The 21,449-nt window shown below is 44.3% G+C and overlaps 1 protein-coding gene across 1 annotated transcript in view; it reads right to left on the reverse strand.

Moving 5' to 3' along the window:
* The window catches only part of LIN28B (lin-28 homolog B), a 94,452-nt gene extending 79,193 nt beyond the window's left edge, over window positions 1-15,259 (reverse strand). The window contains exons 1-2 of the mRNA XM_053938871.1: window positions 15,018-15,259; window positions 5,034-5,082 (exon numbers count right to left, since the gene is read on the reverse strand). Coding sequence (XP_053794846.1) covers window positions 5,034-5,067 — 34 coding nt within the window. The 5' untranslated portion in view covers window positions 5,068-5,082; window positions 15,018-15,259. The remainder of the gene's footprint in view (window positions 1-5,033; window positions 5,083-15,017) is intronic.
* Window positions 15,260-21,449: the final 6,190 nt, after the last annotated feature.

Genomic DNA, 21,449 nt, shown 5'->3' on the forward strand with positions numbered 1-21,449 from the left:
ATTTCGCATTCAAATTAGAAGCGCGCCGGAAACGCGGTATCACCTTAATATGCCCCAGAATGTGCGGAGATCTAGCGTTTCACAACATTTCTGGAGGGGGGATGGGGCGAGGAATTGTACTTCACAGGTTTCTCCGCCATCTCTTTCCGGGGGAGGGGATGTGATTAATGACTTCCTAAATAAGAGCCCAGTTTTCAAGCCGAGAATTGGAGTGAACCTCAATCAGCAGTTGGGAGAGGACTGACAGAGAGAGGGATTTACTGGAGAAGAGGGCGGAAAAAAAAAAAAAAAAAAAGCCTCGGGGGAAGAGGACAAAGAGGGGAGAAATAACGGTGACCGGGAACTGCTGTTTTAAGTCTTCAGTGCCAGCGGGAGGGGGGATCCAATTCGGAGAAAAAAAGTGTGATGTGTAACGGGCTTGGCAACAGCCCCTTTGCAAAGGCACTCCCCTTCCGCGCTCACAGGTACACAGCTATGGCCCTGCCCTCCAGCCCTTCCTGCGGCTGTACGCACGGCCAAACGCTTTTAAAATAATATTTTATGAACGTGAAAAACAAATAGGGGAGAATTAGTTTTATTTTTCCACCTGCCCACCTCCTTTAGTGTAAAGTTACAGATGAAAGTATTCTGTCCTCATCACCACCTACTCGCATTAACCTGTCTTTCCATGGGGTATTTATACATATATATACATGCATATATATATGTGTGTGCGCTTTAAACGTTGCTCATACCTTGTAAAAACCTGGACTCCGACTTTCTTTTTAACCTCCCCCCCTCCCCCAGCATCCTCTCTTATCCCAAGGACACACAAACAAAAGCCAAGGCAACAAACTGATCCGCGCAGAACCTGAATGCAAGGGGCTTATGCATTTGCAAAGCACTTGCTGTTGTTTGGGAAGTGGCGTCGATCAGTCTGCCCAATTAAGGGGAACGCCTTTGCCCCCATGGGCCTGTTTACTCCTTTTGTTGCCTTTCAGGAAAGTGTCAATTCCCCTGCTAGCGCCTCATTTCTGTGTGAAACACCAAGGTGGAGACTCCGTGTGATCGTTTGCAAGAAAGAGGCGAGGGTGGGCAAGAGTGTACAAATACAAGCACCCTGACAAGTGGAGCAGAAGCTTTAAATCCTGAAATTCCTTTGCAGTCTTCAACCGTAAATTTCCTATAGGTTATTTCAACAGGCAGGTCGACTTCCTACACTGACCTGCCTTACGCATTCGTGCAACATATCACTGCTTTTGGCTCAAAACCTCCTTTCCCCCCTTACAATAGCGATTATTTTGCAATATTAAATCTCCAGTAATTTTATATGCTTGGATCTTATGACCCGGACGATATCTAATATATAATAAATGTACGCGATTTTAATACACGTGAAATCTCAGTTATGAACAAGAAATTAAGGCTACCGGAAGAAAACAATTCTGACACCTTTTACTTGAACTGCCCAAGACTACATATCTTGTGGCAGAATGGCAAATTTATAAAGTTCAACGTCCCTATGCCCCTCGCCTCGAAAAGACAGAAAATACTCCTTTAATAACGTTTTTAAAGTCTTTATTTTAAAAGATTGATTTATATTACCGATATTCGGTATAAAAAAACAATTCCTTAGAGGCTAGAATATTGGCTAAACAGACACAAACGAGTTGATTGAGTTCATTAAATGGACAAAATGTCTTGTTAGCAAATTTCAGTGAAAAGAAAATTCACTATATGTTCTTCGGTGAATAAATAAACTACTACAAAACCACGTAAATAAATGAATGTAAATATATCGGTTGCAAAGTTTTTCTTAGGTTGCAAAATAAGTGCAGATTTTGTAAAATGGAGGGAGGTGGGATTTGCAATGTGTCTTTACTGAGATTTTCAGGCCTCCAGTATTAGTGGAATTAAGGTTGGGGTCACTGGACTGGTCACTGGTGTCAGATGTTATCGACTCATTAATTTCCTGCAAGGGACATCAGCCTTTCAAGTTTTGTGGAAGGTAGAGAGCTGTTGCCAGCTGGGAACTCTCCGGGTAAAAGAAAAAAAATTAAAAATTATAAAAAGGAACCCCAACCAACACCCCTCCAAAATTCATTCTGAAAGGAGGGGAGAAGAGGTAAGAAAACCCTACGGAACAAGACAGTTCGTGGAAAAAAAATAGTTTAATTGGTAATAGTTTACATTTTTAAAAAGTCTATTTCTATCCTTACATTTCGGTAAACAGATGCTAATTTTGGTAAAGACAATTATAGGAAGCTGGAATCATTGTCTTTCTACATGCACAGCAAGAGCTCGCTTGAAACTATGTAACCAAAACCAGTGGTGTTGGATTTCCTATTTGTCACCTTCCTAAAGCTTTTAAAGTCCTAACTTCGGTTTCTTCCATTCCCTTGAACAAAACCAAAACAAGGCAAAAACCGCACAACCTACCCCCCCCCCCCACAAACACTACTAGCCTTCTCAAAAAAAAAAAAAATAAAAAAAAAAAAAAAAAAAAAAAAAAAAAAAAAAAAAAAAGAAAAGCCCCAAACCTAGAGAAAACAGGAAAAAAAAAAAAAACCCACAAAAATCCAAACAAACGACGGAGCCGCGTGCATTTGTGCATTTGAAACAAAACGCGTGTTTTACACTTGAAAGCAGAGCTCGGGGTGCTGCTACCACTTCCTATTTCAAAGCACAGCCAGCGCTCCTCGCCGACGGGCAGGCAGGAGGGGCAGGGACGGCGCCGCGGCGCCCCTGCCCCCTCTCCTCCGCTGCCCGGCCTGGGCTGCTCGGCGCCGCCCCGCCGATGTTGGACCGCCTAAGATGCCCGTCGTGTTTTTTCTACACGGTCTCTACCGACACCGGCTCTTCCTAGATGTGCGGCCGGAGGGGGGCCTTTCCCGCCGCTCCTACGGCCGGGAGGCTGTGCCGGTGCGGGGCTGTTCCCGCCAAAACCCTCTCACCTACATTTTGGGCGCCAAAGCCGCTTTCCCTTTTCGCCGCCGCGCAGCGCCCGGGTCGAGGCCGGGGGTGGCCACGGGCCCGGCGGGCCCCGCTCCCGGCGCGGCCGTGCCGCTCCTGACGACGGGAGGCCGCTTCCCACCGCTGCTCCTCCGCCGGGCAGGGCCAGAGTCGGGCGCCCGCCCGGCGCGGGGGGCTCGGGGGCCCAGCGGCCGCGCTCCATCAGGGCTCGGGAGGCGGCGGGTCTGTCCCCGCAACCCTGCCCTAAAACCGGGTTTTAGGCTTTTGTTTAACACTTCCTAGAAAATGCGGCTCCTTCCCAGCGGGGACGTGGCGGCGTGCCTTCCCGCGCCTTCGGGGAGAGCAGGGTCGGACGCGCTCAGGACACCGCCAGCTCCCCTGGTCGGGCTTATTACCCTCGCTTTAAATTGCAAGCATTATTAGTAGAAAATATGCAATTTGTAATTGTTTTTTATTTTTTAAACAAAACACAGCGCCGGCCCAACTCCGCGCTGCCACGGCTCGGCCCGAGCACGGACGGGATTTGCCCGACGTACGACTGCGGGTATGAAGTTACAGGCTTTATGGAGGCGCCTTCGCACCGCGCCCGTCCCGAACCGTGGCTCTTTTCGGCAAATGCAGTTTCAGGGCGCCGAAAGCGCCTCTCTCCCTTCCCTCCCGCCCGCCGCAGCAGCTCGGTTTTTCAGCTTCTCGGGCGCTCCTCAGCCATCACACCCAAGGCGGGCGCTCTGGGATGCCCGGAGCCCGCCCCTGCTCCCTCATGGGGACGTGGCAGCCCTCGCCGAGGTTCGCAAGCGCCGCTGCTCGAACTGGGGGTCGGACCGCGGTTTCAAGCGTGAGCTTTACGAACACGTTCTGTTGGAACCAGAAGCGGCGGCCGTGGGTGCGACGCGGGCCCGCCCTGCCGTCCGTACATCTCTGCTGGGCGTGCCGGCGGTTTGCGGGGGACTCCGAAAAGTACTGTCAATTTTACTGTGATCCCGCGCGGAATCCGCGGGCAGGAGAACGCGGGAGGCGCTCACTCGGAAAGCTCGGGTGCAGGATGTGGTCTCATGCACATTAACAGTCTCTCAGGTGCGCATTTGCAACTGATAGCGGCCGCTTCCCCGGGGGATTTAGGGAGGCTCTGGAAGTCGTCGCAGGAGACCGTCTGACAGGGCTAACGCCCCGCAGGGAACACCGGCCCCGGAGGTGGGACCGGCTGCACGGCCCGGTGTCACCTCTTCCCCTCCCGCTCGGCAGGCGCAGGACGATGAGCGGGCGGGTCCGCGCCTCGGGCGCTTTCGCTCCAGCCCGTCTCCTCAGGCGGGACAGCGCGGCTTACGCGTGTGTCATCCTCCCCCGACGGGCAAGCGCCCAGGCGCTCTGCCCTGCGGCATCCCGGCGGTGACACGGACCGCTCCTCCCGCCCCAGCACAACACCCGGCGCCTGCCATCGCCCGTCCCAGGCCGTCACCGCTGCAGGGAGCGCGTCCCGCGGTGCGGGCTCACGAGTGTCCCCGGGACGCGCGCCCCTCCCTCGGGGGCGCAGCGCCGCTCCGCGGGGAGCTCCGCGCCCCGGCCCGCGCATGCGCCGCCCCGGGCGGGCACGGCGGGCGCCCGGGCAGGGGCATGGACGGGCGAGCAAGGGGGCCGGACGGGCGAGCAGGGGGCTGGGCAGACGGCACTGCTGAGGCGTCGCGATCGGAGGAGGTGCGTGGCGGTAGTGTGACAGCGGCACGGAAATAACTCCACGAGTTTAAATTTCAGTCAGTGATTGAGGTGTGTGCGCCCACCGGCGCGTCTGCCGGGGTGGTGGTCCCGCAGCGCTCATACAAACCCGTGGGCTTCCACAATTTGCGACAGGTATGTGACATAGGGTTACTGTAAATAAACTTTCCTTATGTAATCGTTTATTTTTCTTACAGAAGCACAACACTCAAAACTGCATCCAACAAGAACTCTGAAGTCTGTGCACAAAACTAGCGACCCCATCCCACCCAATGATTATGTTCATGAGAGTCAGCGGGACAGAAGTGCTGAAGTACCTCAGTTTTACAGATACACAGTCAGCCACGTAAGACGCTGGAGAGAAGACTGACCTGAGCCTGAGGAGACCTTCTTGAATGACCTCATCGTCTTCTGAGGAACCTAAAATCAGAGATCTGGAGTCAGTACCGCGTACACTGTCCCAGAGTACCGTATTTAATTACCTCATCTCCAGTTTAACGGCTCATTAGGAGGCCATAAAATGCCAGGGCATTGACTCTATGAAGTGACCTGTAAACCTACTGTTTGAGACTTACCTAGCTCATCAGAACCACAGAGAGAAAACCAAGGTGTAAGAAGAAAAACCAAGTGCTGCTTTCCCCCCACCCCCGTACCCCAGCACCAGTAAAAGCATTGCCCCTTTCATTTGTCTCTTATGAAAGCTACACAGTTGATGACAAAAGGGAAAAGACATAGATTTGCAGAATATTGGAAGGTGTTATTTTCCTTTATCAATATTTAATTGCAGTAGGTAACCTAAGAACTAGTGAGTTGTCTTTACTATGCTTAAATTGTACATATTAAACAATCAAGTCATACCTGGTATATGATTTAAGAAAAGCCAATAAAAATAATTCTCCAGGATTTTTTCATGGTCGAAATAGTAACTCAATGCCAACTTCTGAGTATCAACAGAAAAATGCTTTCAGCATTTTAAAAGAGTTAGACTTATAAAATTGCAGAGCATAGTATGTAATAACATTAAATTCTAGGCCTCAATCTAAACAAAATCAGTCATACAAATACAGATGTGTGACTTGACTTAAACTTCATTAAAGGTGTACTTTTGCTCTAGTTGAAAAAGGCCATGCTTATTTTGTATGTCAACAAAAATATCACACAGAAAAAAAAACCTGCTGCAGACGGCATGAAGCATTAAGGAAAACACCTTTGTTTTGGAGTATACTTGTTACTTAGGCTGTCCAGTTTGCTTAACAAATGAAGGATGAATACATAGAAGCATGCACAAACTCACCTGCCACAAGCCTGTCCTCCTGTCACCCTCTACTGTCTTTTTGAATAATCTATGTTAACTAAAACCCATGCAAAAAGAAACAAAGAATTGCAGTATCAACTTGTTTAGATATAAGCCCAATCCTCTTCTGTTTTGGAGAAATCTGAATTTTGTCTTTTTTCCAATTTAAGAGAACATCTGCTCTCTTACTAAAAAAACAAAAAAATAAAATTGGATATCCTACTAGGAGTGAACAAAGTCAGATGAATGAACAAAGACAAATGAGAACCAATTTTCTCTAACTTCTTTTCCCTTATAGTCAAATATCCTGAATCCTTTCCAACAGAAGAAATTGGAAAAGGGGGCGGTACAATCTTTATTTTCATTGTAACAACACTGGCAAGCTGATTCAGTCCCTATTCTTTTGTAGTAACTAAGTTTTCCAATGGAATTGTGTGGACTTTTGTCTAGTATTAAACCTAACTCTGCTTTTACACCTTCAAGCACTGAAGCCCAATCTCTTATATCTGCTTCTTTGTTCTGCCAACCTGTGGCTATGTGGCTTTTGTGTCTTTCAGATTTACTTGCATTATTTATGCAACATAATGAAATATGCAAGCATAGAGTAAACGATCCGTTCTTGGCTTTGGAACATAGCCTACTTCAGTTTATGAAGGGATTAAAAATAAGTTTGGGGGAGTGGTGTTGGGATTCAAAGGAGGAAAGTACAGTTCTTAAAAACTGTAGCAGAAAACAGGACAAGTCCAAGTTATTCTTGTTTCCAGTACTGTCATCTCGTAACACATTGTTAAGCATCACATATTCTAGAGGGTCACATAATAGATTATTAAGCAGAAAAATGGTATCTAATTTTTTTATAGTTGTTACAAAAAGCTTCCTGATGCAATACTTAAAGCTTGGCATAAGATGTGTTAGTATAGAAGAGCCTGGTCATTTCAATGCTATGAACTCATGTAAATAGATAGTTTAAATGAGAAACTATTCTGGCATGTATTTTGCTGTATCCTAGTGAAGACATACAAAATCAGTCCCTGATTTAAATGGAAGCAGGTTTGGGCTCTGCACTGGCTCATGGTGAACTCTCCTCTGCCTGCTTATGCCTTTACAAACCAAATAATTATTTTGGCATTTTACTTCTGAAACTATCTTGGTGTTTACATGAACTTTGTAACTGCAAGTAAGTAAATAAATGCTGCTGAGGAATTGTGTACTAGACAGCAAGATGCTTTCAAAGAAAAAGTCACTAGCTTTAAAAGCAATCCTTATTTTAACTAGGCATTCACAGCATGTGGAAGGATACTGTAACAGTAAGCATGAAAATTAATGCAAGAGAACACCATATAGAATTATTGCTGGAAAGGAAATACAATGAAAATAGGAAATACAATGAAAAGTGCAGTATCCGTTAAAGGCACACTGACAGACACCCATCAAATGTAATCCACTTTCCCTTACAAGTAGCACATTATGTAATTCAACTAACTTTACAGCTTATATAATCTATTTTTTGACAACTTATCAATCAGTAAAAAATAATAGCAAGTTTGCATCTATTTAAAATTAATTCTCTGAGATATGGATTGTTTTGAATCCATTACCTTAAGCAGGTTTGCTGCCAAAGGATTTTGAAACATTGTTTGGAAGAAAGTAAAGCAGACATAAATAGTTACTCCACTTAAGTAAGACATACACTTTCCTCCAAAAGTAAATTGAAAAGAAAAATTAATATGTTAAACTTGTTTCTTTCACAGTGGTAGCCAGGGGACTGTTTTCTTCCAGAGTAAAGCCAGCAGTAGTTTTTTAAAGAATGCTGGGTACTGTACGTATGATTAGAGAGTAGAAGAACTAGAAAACAAAATCCACCAATCCTTTATTTTATAATAAACAAGGAAAATAGTGATGCAAAGGAATAGGGGGAAATATTCCAATGTTGAAAGGATCTTCTTTCAGTTAACTCATCAGGAGTGAAGAATTAAATGGATGAATGCTGCAAAGTATTTTAAAACTCTGTGGAAAGAACCCAAGCATAATAAGAGCATAAAACATGAGCTTTTAAAATGTATCCATATACACATACATACACTCATAGTAACAAACTTTGCTGTCATTTGAACCAGTCAGTAAAAATTAACCTTATTTACTGTTCTTGACTACTGATAGAAGCATTATGCAAACAGTATTTTTATTTGAAACCTCACAGCTGAGTGTTGTCTGACACTCTGAATTGACATGTTTTATACAGATTCTTCAATGTGTAATTCTAAATACTGGGTTTCCTCCTGAGACGTTTTCATTGTTTAAACTCTTTTTTTTTCCTTTTTCATTTCATTCAGTTCAATATAGTTACTTTGAAACACATATATAACAAAAGTTAAGATTTCCTGTAAAGGTACACTCAAGTGTTAATGTCCTTATGTAATGACAGGGTGGATAAAGTTGAAAGTTCTCACAATTTTATTCTTTGTTTAGCCATACTTTTCTTTGCTTTTCTTCCACACTTCTGTTTATACACCATTACCAGCATTTTTCTAGCATGTGAAGATAAAAGCAAGCACGTGTGAGATATTTAAAGATATTTTCACAATGCTGATTTAAGAAAATTAATTGAACTACCAGCAAATGAAAACTTAGCTTTCTTTGCTAATTTCACTCACTTTTGTCACTAATCTGAAGGAGGGTAACTACAGCTTCAAGTAAATAACACAGCTAGGCAATAGCCCAGATATGCTTTTTTTCTGATATAAAAGAGGCTAAGCAGATCTTGGTTTTTAGGAAGTTAACAAACCAACATCCAGTTATACACCTTTTAATTATGTGTAAGGATATAATTTGACTACAGTGAGAACTGGAACAAAGAAAGGTAAAATGTGCTTCCACCACTGTTAGGAATCTGATTCTTTTGGGCAATAAAAAAGGTAATGAATGCCACACAATATCAGAATGAGAGCAAATGAAAGCTCTGATCCTCTAGGATCAGAGTTTCTCCTCAAAATGAAATGCTACTACTATACTGACAATTGTTTTATAAATAAAAACTATTTAGCATTTATTTAGTTTAAAACATTAATGATACTTAACAATGGAATATGCTGAACAAGGTTATTTTTGTTTAAAGGATTGAAATTACTTATATACAATTCTCGTATTTAGTGTATTTGATTTAGTAAAATCTGCAATGTCTTATGGTCTGCATTTGAATATACATATACTAAGCAATGATCATAATTATTTAATTAAAAAGCAATGTAAACCAGGTATGTTTCAAACAATATTTTGTGATTCAAACATGAATTTTTTTAAACACACAATGGATCACTGCTGTTCTACTTCCTACATATTTAAAGCATTTTGTTCCCAGTTTACTGTTAGCAAGGGCATCTGAAACTGCTACCCACTGATTTTCTATACAGCAAATGAAATAATAAGAAAACTACCTTGTGATCTTATTACATGATTTCAGATGGATTTTTCTTTGTACTTCTTAAATTACTTCATGTCAGTACTTTGTAAGGAAAATAACTTTAAAAGCCCTAATTCTCAAATCATGGGTATGTAACATTTTTCAGAGCTTGATCACTGATTTATTACATATAGAGAGTAAGATATTATTTCCCCACTTGATAACTATTTGCAAACAAAACAATGCCAAATGAAGTACTGAAAAAAATACCTGCTAAAGGTCAAATTAAGAACGAATATTATGACAAGCTGAATTCAGTATTTGTATAACTTACTACCTTCACTTAGGTTATAAAAATACTGCAGCCAAGTAGGATTTTAACATCAGAAGTGATGGCACTACAAGTTTTATTTTAAAAAATTAATAATTTTTCTTTACTTTTTAAAAAAATTTATTATGGTTTGTTCAGATCTCCTGATATGTTTTACATCAACACTTCTTTTGATGGAATTTACACAACTTCACATATCTTTTCCTTTGCACAGGACTTTTGTCTTATTTGCATATCCTATTTACCCACAAACCACAGAATCTTGTTTCTTCATTTTTATTGGGTTTTTTAATCACTGAATTATTACTTGAGAGCACTACTAATGATGGATTTTATAATAATTTGTATTTTGGCATATGCATATCAAGTACTGATATGGATATTGTCCATTAAAATAATCAAATCAAACACTGTAGAAGTTAAACAACAGATGAGTGTCTGTATTTTAAACACCAATATCCACTTTCCTAGAAGAGTGGATAGTTCAAGGCACATCCTTCCCATTTCAACTGGAGTAGACATCAGTCCTGTATATCAATGGCTTCTGACTGAGCTACTATTTAAAACAACCGAACAAATAAAGCAATGCAATGGTCACTTTTTATAAACTTTAGTGGAGATAGGTTATTAATTCAAACCAGAAAAAAAAGTAAACAAGAACATCAGTGATATACAACTAAAATTCACACTCTCTAAAAGAAAAGATGAAAACTTTATAAACAATGTACACAGCAGTAGCTGAAGTAGGTACAGGACATACAGTATCTGAAAAGAAAGCAAAAACCTAGTATGTGATACAAAATTATTACTGAGTGAGGGTACAAATTTTAACAGTTGAATTTTTACTACTTATCCTTAGGTGTTTCCTTACTGCATGTGGCCAGCCTATAGAATATTTGTTAAATACCTTCAAAATATTTATGAAAACTTGGTTTAGTCTAAATGTGATATTACTGATATAAACACTGAACCTTCAAATTGTTAGAACACTGAATCTTAGTGCATATAATAAAATAATAATCACATACACATACTAGTTAAACAGTCAGGTATTAGGTCTCTCTAATTACTCCATATGGACTTACAGAATGCTGCAAACTGGAAGTAGGATTATGGGGAAGTGGTTTGCTAGAAATGATAAGTATGTGCATGAATGCCCAAATGAATGGACCTGCAATCTAACTTTATTGAAACAACAGCATAAGCAGGATTTTTTTTTTTTTTTTGCTAAAATCACTAAAAATCAGAAAATAGCTACACAACCCTCTCATCTCTGAAGTAGTAATATTAAGTACAGATGGTGGATTATGACATGTTAACTTAAGAAATGCATTTAAATGTTTTAATTTAAGACAGACCCATTTTTGCATCAGTAAGAGCACAAATAATTCCCTAATAGAACTACATTCAAGAAAATAGGGAATTGTCTAAAACTACTTCTAGGTTTCTGTTAGAATTCACTAGTTAAAAAAATATTACAGTCCTTACTCTTCTGTATAATTAAGCTTTTGTTCAACTATGAAAAAACTAGAAACTGATTGCTTGAAAATGAGCTGCCTGACCTTTGTCCTGGTTTGTCACCTCTGACCTTTAATTTGAAGGTCAATTCATTCTGCATATCAATTAATTCTATTTTTAGAAGAATTTACATTTTTAGAATGCATATTTTTAAAAGTGTTATCCTCCCATATGAAACAAACTATGTTTGTTTTGTCTTTTTTTTTTTGTCAGCCTCTACACATCACACCAGAGGAGCATATTTGCTTTTTATTTTGCAGCTGTATTTGAAACATCCAGTGTGCAATTACAGAAAATGAATGCTTGTCTCTAAGGTGAAAAAAAAGCTTTTAATTTTTTTTCATGTAGTAGCAGCACATTAAAGTGAATTTTGAAAAAAGGATCTGCTAGACAGCACATCTTTCTAAATTTGTCTTTTTTAAATAGAGGAAAAAAGGAGAAAACCTTATGCCTGTGTTTGCCTTGCTGCTAATGGATACCTGCTTTTTCCTGAACCTTCCCTGTGCCATGAGTGGTTATTTTGTTCCCACTGATGACATGCTGTTTTGATATTCACTTTCAGAATGTCCTTTCATAAACTGAACCTGTGGCTAAAAATAACGAATACCAAGTTCTCGTCTAGTTGCTGGTTTCATCCGCACGCTTCCATTTCACATAGGTAACGTCAAGCTTCCCAAGTTGGCTACAAAAACAATCTGCGTTGCTGGGAGAGTCGTGTTCCGAAGGAGAAAGCGCTGTAGTATTTGCCATTGATTTTGCTGTCAGCATCCGATACCGGCGCGATACATAAAGGCCGTGAGTGAGAGCGGTCCCGTGCCGCGACCCGTGCGGGGCAGCTCGCCCCCGGCAGTGCCCGGGCCGGGCGGGCACGGCAGTAACATGGCCGCGGGGTTCAGCACCGCGGACAGCGCCGCGCCCACGGAGGAGGGGCCGCGCCCGCCGCCGGCCCCTGGCGCGCCCCGCGGGTCACCGCGCCGGCCGCCCGCGACCCCTCGGGCGGCTCGGCCGCCCCGCCGCCGTCCGCCGGCCGCGGGGGATGCGCGGCTCCCCGCCCAGGGGAAAGCGGCTCCTTTGGAAGCCGCCTCCCGGCCCAGCGCCCTGCTCGGAGCGACGCGCGGTGCCTCGCCTCCCCGCCCGAGGGTCGCGCCGCGGGCTTCAGCTGCCGCTCAAACAAAACGCTGCCACGGGGTTAGAGAGCACAAAAAGAGGAGGAACAAATGGCTTAACCACTTGGGCTTTAAAATTCACTTCTGCGCTCGGCGATGCAATATGAAACACTGCGTGTGACCTTACCACTGCATCCTGCAAATGGCCTACACTGCAGCTGTTCAGGCCTAGGAGGGAGAGCATTTGGGGTTTCCTTCTTCATTTACGTATCACTGTCTTCCCTCTCATGAAATTCTCAGTACATGCCAGCTAATAAATTTTCAGATTAATTAAAATTAAAAAAAAAAAGTTTTGATAAAAGTGAGACAGCAGCACATGTCCTTTACAGAAGGTATTTTAAAATGATTGGAGTAGAAGGCAGTTACTTTTGATCTACATACACAGGCAGAGTTTTTAGTACAGGTGCATTTCTGTAACTACTGCAAGGGACAAACATCAGATATAATCACTACCTTTGCCATTACATACATGATACATTTGACTACAGCAAAGGAAACTTGACTTCCTGGTGTATTAATAATTTAGGTCATAATTTAATTCAACATTGATTCTTACTACTCTTATACCAAAGGGGAAAAACAAATCATCATCCTTCAGAGAACTATGGCTTAGCTGCATATATTACAAATAATTTTTCAAACAAGTTTGTCAGTATTATCTCCTCTGAAGCTCTAAGAGTTTTTGTTTGTTTTTCTCAGTAGTGTGTTTTAAAAAATAAATGTGAAGCATACAAGTATCAATCGAAGAGTAAACATGCACTATTGCTCTTCAGTACAATGTTATACCCAGATATCACTGAAAGTATACACAACTACATTTAAATTAACTATAACCAAATTTAGCTGTAACTATTTTCTTAGTGTCTGATGACTTATCCATGACAGGACACTTCTCCGTATTTGCAATTTCTATGCAAGATGGGAGATTCCAAAACAGGTGGGAAAAAAAACCCACAGCCCTGTGAATGGCCTATGTCAAAAGAACAGCAAGACCAGTTACATAAGGAAAAGGAGTCAAATCTGTAAACAAATCGGTGTAGCATGCACTACTGTTCTGTCCCATCACTTCAAGATCATCGTACATCATTTACTCACCATCACTAACAAGCTAATGACTGGTAAGAGAGAAACAAGTAAATTAATCAAATCTCTTTAGATAATATGTTTATCAGATTAAAATGGGTAATTCCCTCAATTTAAAGCTAAAAAGATTTAAAATTAAAATTAACTTAGAGTTTTCAAATTTATTTATATACGCCAATTGCATATTTTATTATAGCTTGGAAAAAATGCGTGCATTGCTGCTATTTACTTATTTTTAGATTCACGTTCTCATTCGATAGCTGGTTATCTGACCCGCTGTATGGTGTACTACAGTGACACAACAGCCGAGTGGAGCTGCCGGCGCTCACGCAGTCGCTGCCCGCGGAGCCCAGAGATACCACGGCCGTACCCTCACCGCGGAGGCAGCGGCCACGCGGAACCGCGGGCGCGCAACCGGACAGGGAGGAGCAAAGCGTGTTGGAGGCATTTCGGCACTTTATTTGTTCTCCCCCGCACCGCGTCCCGCGCGGTGCCTGGCGGGCACCTCAGAGCCAGCCGCGGGGCTGCGTGTCACAGTGCCCCGGAGAGCCCGCCCGCCCCCTCGCTGGCAGGGACGCGCCCCCGGCTCCGGCGCTGTCCCCGCAGCCCCGGCGCTGTCCCCGCAGCCCCGCCGGGGACGGCAGCGCCCGGCTGCGACCCCGCGCTCCCCGCGCCGCGGCGGGAGCTATCCAAGATGGCGGCCCCGCCGCCACTCGCGTTAAACCCCCCGCACCGCGCACACGGCGCCGCGCGTGACACGCGGCCCCAGCCCGCCCCGCCGGTGGTTACCGCAGGGCGGTCGAGCCCCGCAGCCTTCGGGGAGCGCCGCCTCCGCCCCATCCTTCGCTCCCCAGCCGCCTCGGAGCGGACGCGTCGCCCGGCGGGTCCCGTCCCGCCGTCAATCCGCTCTCCTCCCCTGGCCTTCCCTTCCGCCGGGCCGCGGGCGCCCCACGCCGGTCCTCGCCCGCCCCTCCCGGCCGCGGCCGCTCGCCGGGCGGTCACCGCCATCCGGCGGCGGCTGTCGGCGGGGCGCGGGCCGCCCCCTGGCGTCGGGCTGTCGCAGCGTCCCCGCCGCCGGTCCCTCGGCCCCGGCCGCTACCAGCTCTCGGCGGGGCGCTGCGCCCCGCGCCCCGCTCGGCGCGGGGGTCGGCTTCGTTCCTTCACCCTTCCCTCTACCGCGGCTGCCGTCGTCGTTCGCGTTTGACGGGCGGCGCGGCCCGGCGCCCCCTTCCCCGTGCCGGCGGCTCGGGCGCGGACAGCCGGGGCCGGAGCGGGCGGGCTCGGGGGCAGCGGCGGCCGGCGGAGGAGGGGGCGCGGCGGCGAAGGGAGAAAGGTGCGAACCCGGAAGTACACCCGCCCCGCCGCCGCCCGCAGGGAGCACCCGCGCCCGCACACACAACAATGCGGCGCCGCTCCGCCTCCGCCCAGCGCAACTTTTCCGCCGGCACCGGAGGAAACCCGCCGGCCGTCCCCTCCCCGCGGCCGCCCACCAGCGCCCCGGCAGGTGCGGCGCCGGCAGGAGGGCGAGACCCGCGAGGGGAGAGGTGAAGGGAGCTCGCTTACCTCCCGCACGCCATCGTGGCCGGGCTGAGCGGGGCTGTGCCGGCGGCTGCCGCGGTGGCGAGGCGAGCGCGGGGGCTGGGGGGCACGCACCCACCGACGGGCGCCCCCGGCGGGGGGGCTTTGCCTTCCCGAGCCACTGGGAGGACGGAACGGAGGAGGAGGAGGAGAAAGCGAGCTGCGGCGGCAGAGGGAAGCGGTGCTCCCGGCGGGAAGGCGGCGGCAGTAGCAGCCAGCGAGGAGGGGCGGCGGCGGCGGGCGGACACGGCCCCGGCGCTGGCTCACGCCGCCGCAGCCACCGCGCACCTGCCCCGCCGCCCTCCCCGCGGGCGGGCGGGCGGCACCGGCGGCTGCGCGCGGGGGCGCTCCAGGGCAGCGGGAGCCGGCGGGCGGGGCGGGGCCGGCCGCGCCCCCGGGAGCCACCCGACGGCTCCGCCGGAGCTGACACTCGCCGAGGGCGAGGGCCCCGGTCGCGGCATCCAGCCAACAACCTTGTTCCCCAGGCGCCTCCTTGGCTGCGCATCATGGAGGCCATTTGGCACCTGTGGTTGTGTCCGGCTCCGCCGCCCCGAGGACTGGACTCTCCAGCCGCGGTGTCCTCTTGCGCTGCTGCTCACCCTCAATTCTGCCGCTGGCAAGTGGGAGGGCATCGCTACTATGTGGACGATCTTGCGCGTCTTAACCAGCTGCAGCCACGACCTGCAGGTGGAGGGTCTGCTGGTGTGCAGTCCACATCCACAAAGCAGGCAGGATTTCCGCTGTACAACTGGTTTGTCCAGAACTTGTCTGTTCCCAGTAGTCTTACAGCATGATTGGTTTCCTTTACTGGCATATAAGACTTTTAAAATGCCAAAGTTTTATTTTTCTAGCTTGTCCTGACTTAACTGTGGAATACCCCAATGGTAATTTACATACTGTCATAAGCCAACATCAACTTTACCCAAGGGTATATTGTTCGTTGTTCTAAAAATATAAGTGTTAACAAAGTTTGCCTACCTATGGACCTTCCACATCCTTTTGCTACCAATCCACTCTACACAGGCTCCAGTAGTCACCACTTTCCACATGCACTAGCAAAATGGACATGGTTCTCAGCAGTGTGGCTCCTCACATGTGCTGAGGATTAGCCAACTGGTGAGTCAAACAGTAGGCAACTGGTGAAGTCACACCGTCCTCCATCTGGAGAGGACACTGATTAGCAGTCTCATTTTCCTGACTGCTGGTTTTCGTCATGACACGTAGTATTTCTGGGTCCCTTTATGTTGAATTGGGCTGAAACTGTGAAAAGGGTTCAAAATTAGCCTGAGAGCAAAGAGATTGATAGCAAATGCAATTCCATTTCCTTAAGAGAACAAGATAAAAGCACGGTCTGTAGTGAGCCCAGTTCACATGTATTTTCTATCATTAGGCATCAGGATGCTTGCCTTGAACTTCCCATTCTTGGGCTTTCCTTTGTAGATTTAATTTTCGAGGGTACAGTAAGACTTTCAAGAATTTATTAGCATTTTTTGGTGTAAGTAAGCACAAAGTCAGTGCTAAAATTCTTATCATACATACATAGCTTTATAACTTCCTTTCAACAGAAAAAGCTTTACACAGAATTTTGCTATGTGATCTTAGCCTGTGATTAAAGCAGCTGTGGAATGTCTCTATAGCCTTCAGATACTGTTCCTTACTTAGCTCAGACAGGTTTAGTGTGGAACAGAGATGCTTCCAAGCCTCAGGAGGGAGTCTCCCAGGGAGCAAACGACCAAACTGTTTCACTTCAACTTATCTAGGCACAGCCATAGAAAGCTGCTTCATGTTTCACAGATGAGATTTTAAGTACCTGCATTTATCTAGAGTCCTAATATTTGACTCTATTACCTAAAATTTGGTGCATACTCTATGTGTATATATATAAATCTAGCCTAGCACAGAGCTATATTACCTTAACACAACTTTATGTGTATTTGGTTAATAGTTTTAAACTACGTGATCTTTTCTTAAAAACAAACAAGCAAAACCAAATTATGGTCAGAAGTTGGTTTTTCACTTAATTTTTATTTATTTCTTATAGATGGGGAAGAGTTCCTTCCTGGTACCTGCTATTTCTGCTGAGATATTTATTTTTGTAGAAAAAGAAACTTCTCCATATGCTTTGTTTTGCTGTACCCTCAGAATATGATGTAACCTAATTTTATAGCAAGCTTGTATAAAACAAATTATATACAGAATATAAGCAGAATTGAACTCCTTCAATAAATCACAGCAAACAGGCTGTGAAAACACTGCACTTTTTTTCCTATTACTTTCTCTTTTTTTCAGCTTTTTTTTCCACTGATCTTGTTCATAGGGTTTCCCCCTGAGAACTTGCTGAACAATTTGTTTCTTCCTATGCAGATTAAATGGTCCCAGGCATTTTCATGAGCCATGGCATTTCTTTATAAGTGCTAAAGTGGCCTGCCATCCCAATCCATATTTTGCAGACGTGCTTCTAAATATTTTTTCCCCTCCTCCACTGCATTCCCAGACCCTTTTCCTCTTCCTTCTTTTAGCCTGTCCTATTTGCTCACTAACTTCCCATACTTTCCTCGTGGTTTTCTAATCAGCCTCCCCTGTCCTTGCTCCTCACAACTAATAGGAGAGATGCTGCTACTTCCTGAAGATATGTATGACAGCTCTTCCAGCCAACAGTAATACTAATCTTCATAAACTCATTTTCACAAATTGTGGACTAAGCTGTGCTGGCCAATGGACACACTGATATGACTGAGATGCTCTTGGCAGCGAGTCTCTGCCTCTGCTCCCCAGTTTCCAGGCTTAGCTTTTTGCCCCTTGGATCAGCTCTGATCTCAGAATACTATTCCTCTTAATCTATGGGGTTTTTTTCTCATTCTGGTCTTGCATTTGTCTTTTTTCCATTTGACTAACAGATTTATTTTTTAAAACCACATCAAGTCTACTATAAAACTCAACCAAAAGAAATTACTTCAGTTTTAAAGTTAAATGTTCCCTGCATGCTGGCAGCAAAAGGGATATGAAATGTGCTATAGAAGGATGCTGTTGAGAGTCTTGTTTTTTTTCCCCCAGAAATGCTCATGGGCCAAACTGTTTCTTAGCTGTCAGTGGCTGTGTGTGGTTACATAACTATTTCTGTCCTCATTTTAGCCATTAGTCTCCTTCTTTGCCTTTGGGTTTTTTTTAATTTTTTAATGATCCCATGAAAATGTTAGTAACAGAGGAGTTTCCTATTTTCCATGTGTCTTCCTCCTATTTTATTTGCATTTGCTAGGGGGGCCAAAGAAAGGAAGTGATTTCTTTAGAAGTTTGTTTGAAAAAGCTGTGCCAAAATATGCTGTTCTGCTTTATTTTGTGGCCTTATGAAAATTATGCAGCATTTTATGAAGCTTTAAATGTTAATGTGAGATTCTCAAGAATGTTCCATTTGCAAACCTAGGCAGATATCTAAGCACATGAACATTCAATATGGTAATCAGAGAAAATTATTTCATCAAAAATTACTTTTTAGGCATTTATTTAGTTGCTGCAAAGTCAGTTTATTACACAGGCACGCCCAGAGTGCTCTGCCAAGCCAAGCCTTAACTGTTACATCTCCACACCTTTTCTAAGCCAGTATTTACCAACCTTTACAAGTCTGCACTTAATTCCAAGCCAGCAGATATCTGGCCTTCTTCAAATGCTCAGTAATTTCTGTCCTTGTTCAGGGGCTCAGATACAGTAATTTGAAAGCTGACGTTATGCATCTTGTTTAAACTGGTGCAGAGATTGAGCTGTGTTCCTCCAGAAAATTGCCACGAGATCAACTGGAGATGGATTCATCAGGAAGACCAAACCAAAAAGGAAGATGTGAACCCTCACAGTGAAAGCAGATTCTGCTTTCTGCTTTTTAGGCCAAGGCCACACATAAAACTCCATAAAAAGTGTTGGCTTGAGCTTTCCTATTAATGGGAATGAGCATGTTGTGTATGTGTCACATAGGTATTGCTGTTACATCAAGGAAGAAGACAAATACTTTGCCCCTGCGACTACTGTTCTCTGTTTATCTGTTCCCCCTATAATGTTTTGTTTCATGGATGGCCCAGGTCCTCACTGCTGGCTTGCTTGCTCAGGGATATGAAAACTCTCTGGCCACATCTGAACAGGACCAAAATGGAATGCCAGAGCACTGGTTGTGCATAGTCCATGAAGTGGTTTAGTGTCAACCATGCTTCACCAAAACAATAGGTGCCAAGCTGGGGGTGAGGAGCTGTCATAGGAGAAACTCAAGCCCTAATATGCAGATTTCTATTGGTCTGTTTTTAGGAATAACTGGCTAAAACTCTTGTATGCTTGTGAGATATGCCAGGCTAGTTAGCCACAGCGTAGCAGAAAATGAGCCCTGGAATTTTATTCACTGGTAGAGACATGGCCTTGACCCCACAATGAGTTTGGTGGGAGGAGGGGAAGCGGAGAAGGAGAGGAGCAGGGGGGTGTCCACTATGAGGGGTCCCTTTTTAAGAGCCAGCTTTAAAAATGAGACTCATAATTGAGTGGTTTCTGCTCTGTATTTCTTCTGTATTTTACATTATACCACCATTAAAGAGAAAGTTAGTAGGGAGGAGATAAGGACTCAGGTCTCCTTGTGTCTAGCTGATTACACAAAGTGGTAGTTTTGACCAAGTTTTTAAATGTTTGTTCTATTTCTGATTTCAGGATTCAGGATCAGTTCAAACAGAAAGGTTTCAGAATGCTCCTCTTCAGAATAATTAGAGAGTGGAGTTGTGGCACTTTTTAAAAAGGAGAAGTAATATGGAGCTTTTCATATAATGCTCATCAACAGCAACAGCAAAGAGTCTGAGGCAGGATGAGGGATTTATGGTGAAGCTGAATTAGTGCACAAGATCTTCACACATAAACAATTACTTCAAAACAACGACAGTCATGTTCAAATACTGTTTTAGGAATTCAGGGACATGGACTTGGTTAACCATTAATATTTAATGCTTTTTAAATCAATATGTATAGCCTTTAAGAGTAACGACCACAAGAAAATGTTAACATTAGGAATAAATTTTGTGAATAACATTAGGAATAAATTTTATGGCTGAGACTGGTTTGTGAGTTTTATTGCATTACACTGGATGTGGTTTTCATCAGCTGAAACTGTCTGGCTCCTTATAGCAGCTTGATTTAAGGAGTTTGAGCTAGTTTCCTTTGGGAACTGCGGGCTCAAAAAATTGAATTGTTAGCTGGTAGAAAAAAAAATACAGAACATTTTTGAAAGTGTACAGTGGTGAAGAAAGGAAATGATTACTTGGAGTTGGGGGCGTAGAGTGAGAAAGTGCCTGCCTCATGCATCTGTGGGTGGAAAAGCACAGTTGGCTTATACATTTACTTTGTTTCTTCATCTACCATTGCTCCAATCACAAGAACTAATTACAGTCAGTTAGGTCAGCATTTCCCTATTCTATTGAATATTGAAAAACCAAAGAGAAGTTAACATGATTTAGAAAGAGCTTCTCTGCATTTCCACTGGACTAGAATAATATGCAACTAGAATAATAATGTCCAAGCTTTCATTTGCAGCATCACTCTTATTGTTACTCATGAATTTTAAGAATGAAACATTAATTGATAAACAAGGCTTAAACTATTCAAAAATATTGTCTCAAAAGATTTTGTTTCACTCCTGGCTTACCTCTGCCACTTCAGTTTCAGTCAATCAGAATTCACCTATAGGTTAATTGCAGAAATAAACCACATTGCTAAAGGGTGAACTGATTGAAAGTGACACTGATTCAAATGGAGACTGCTTTGATACAGGAGAGTCTTTCTTCATATTTCCCATACCCTTTTAAATAAATAAATAAATAAAGACAATGGAATTAAAAGCATAGCTTTTAAATAAATTTTGAAGTTTTTTTTCTGACTAAAAGTCAATATAGTTTAAGTTCCATTGTACTTGCTATTAGAAGAAATTTGGAAAATTTCAATTAGGCAGAGTCCATGTTAAAATGTGAGTGGGGAAGGAAGCATTGAAGGGAGATCCTCACAAATCTTACTTATTTATTCTTGTAAAAAAGCAAAAAATGCAAAAAAAAAGTGTGACAGATAACAGACAGAAATAAAAATAGCAGAGAAAAAGAAGGGCTCCTTGGCCAAAGTAAGAGCTGAGCTAGGAAGTGGAGAATCAGCTTTCTGTGGAAACAGAAAGATCTCACAACTTTTCCCAACAGATTCTGGAGTATAAATAACAAAGGCATGTCTGAAGCTCAAAATATAGGGAACAAATTGGTTAGCTACAGAATGGCAGCAGAGGCAAAGATGCAATCAAAGAAGAAATACTGATGATGAAAAGGAGGACAGAGAAACTGGAGCATCAAAAATTTGACTGTCACTGAAGGACCAACTATGCGACTAGCAGTGATATTTGGCTGGTTAATGAAGCCACTG

Source organism: Vidua chalybeata, chromosome 3 (genome assembly GCF_026979565.1).
Source record: "Vidua chalybeata isolate OUT-0048 chromosome 3, bVidCha1 merged haplotype, whole genome shotgun sequence".
In the NCBI taxonomy this organism is placed as follows: domain Eukaryota; kingdom Metazoa; phylum Chordata; class Aves; order Passeriformes; family Viduidae; genus Vidua; species Vidua chalybeata.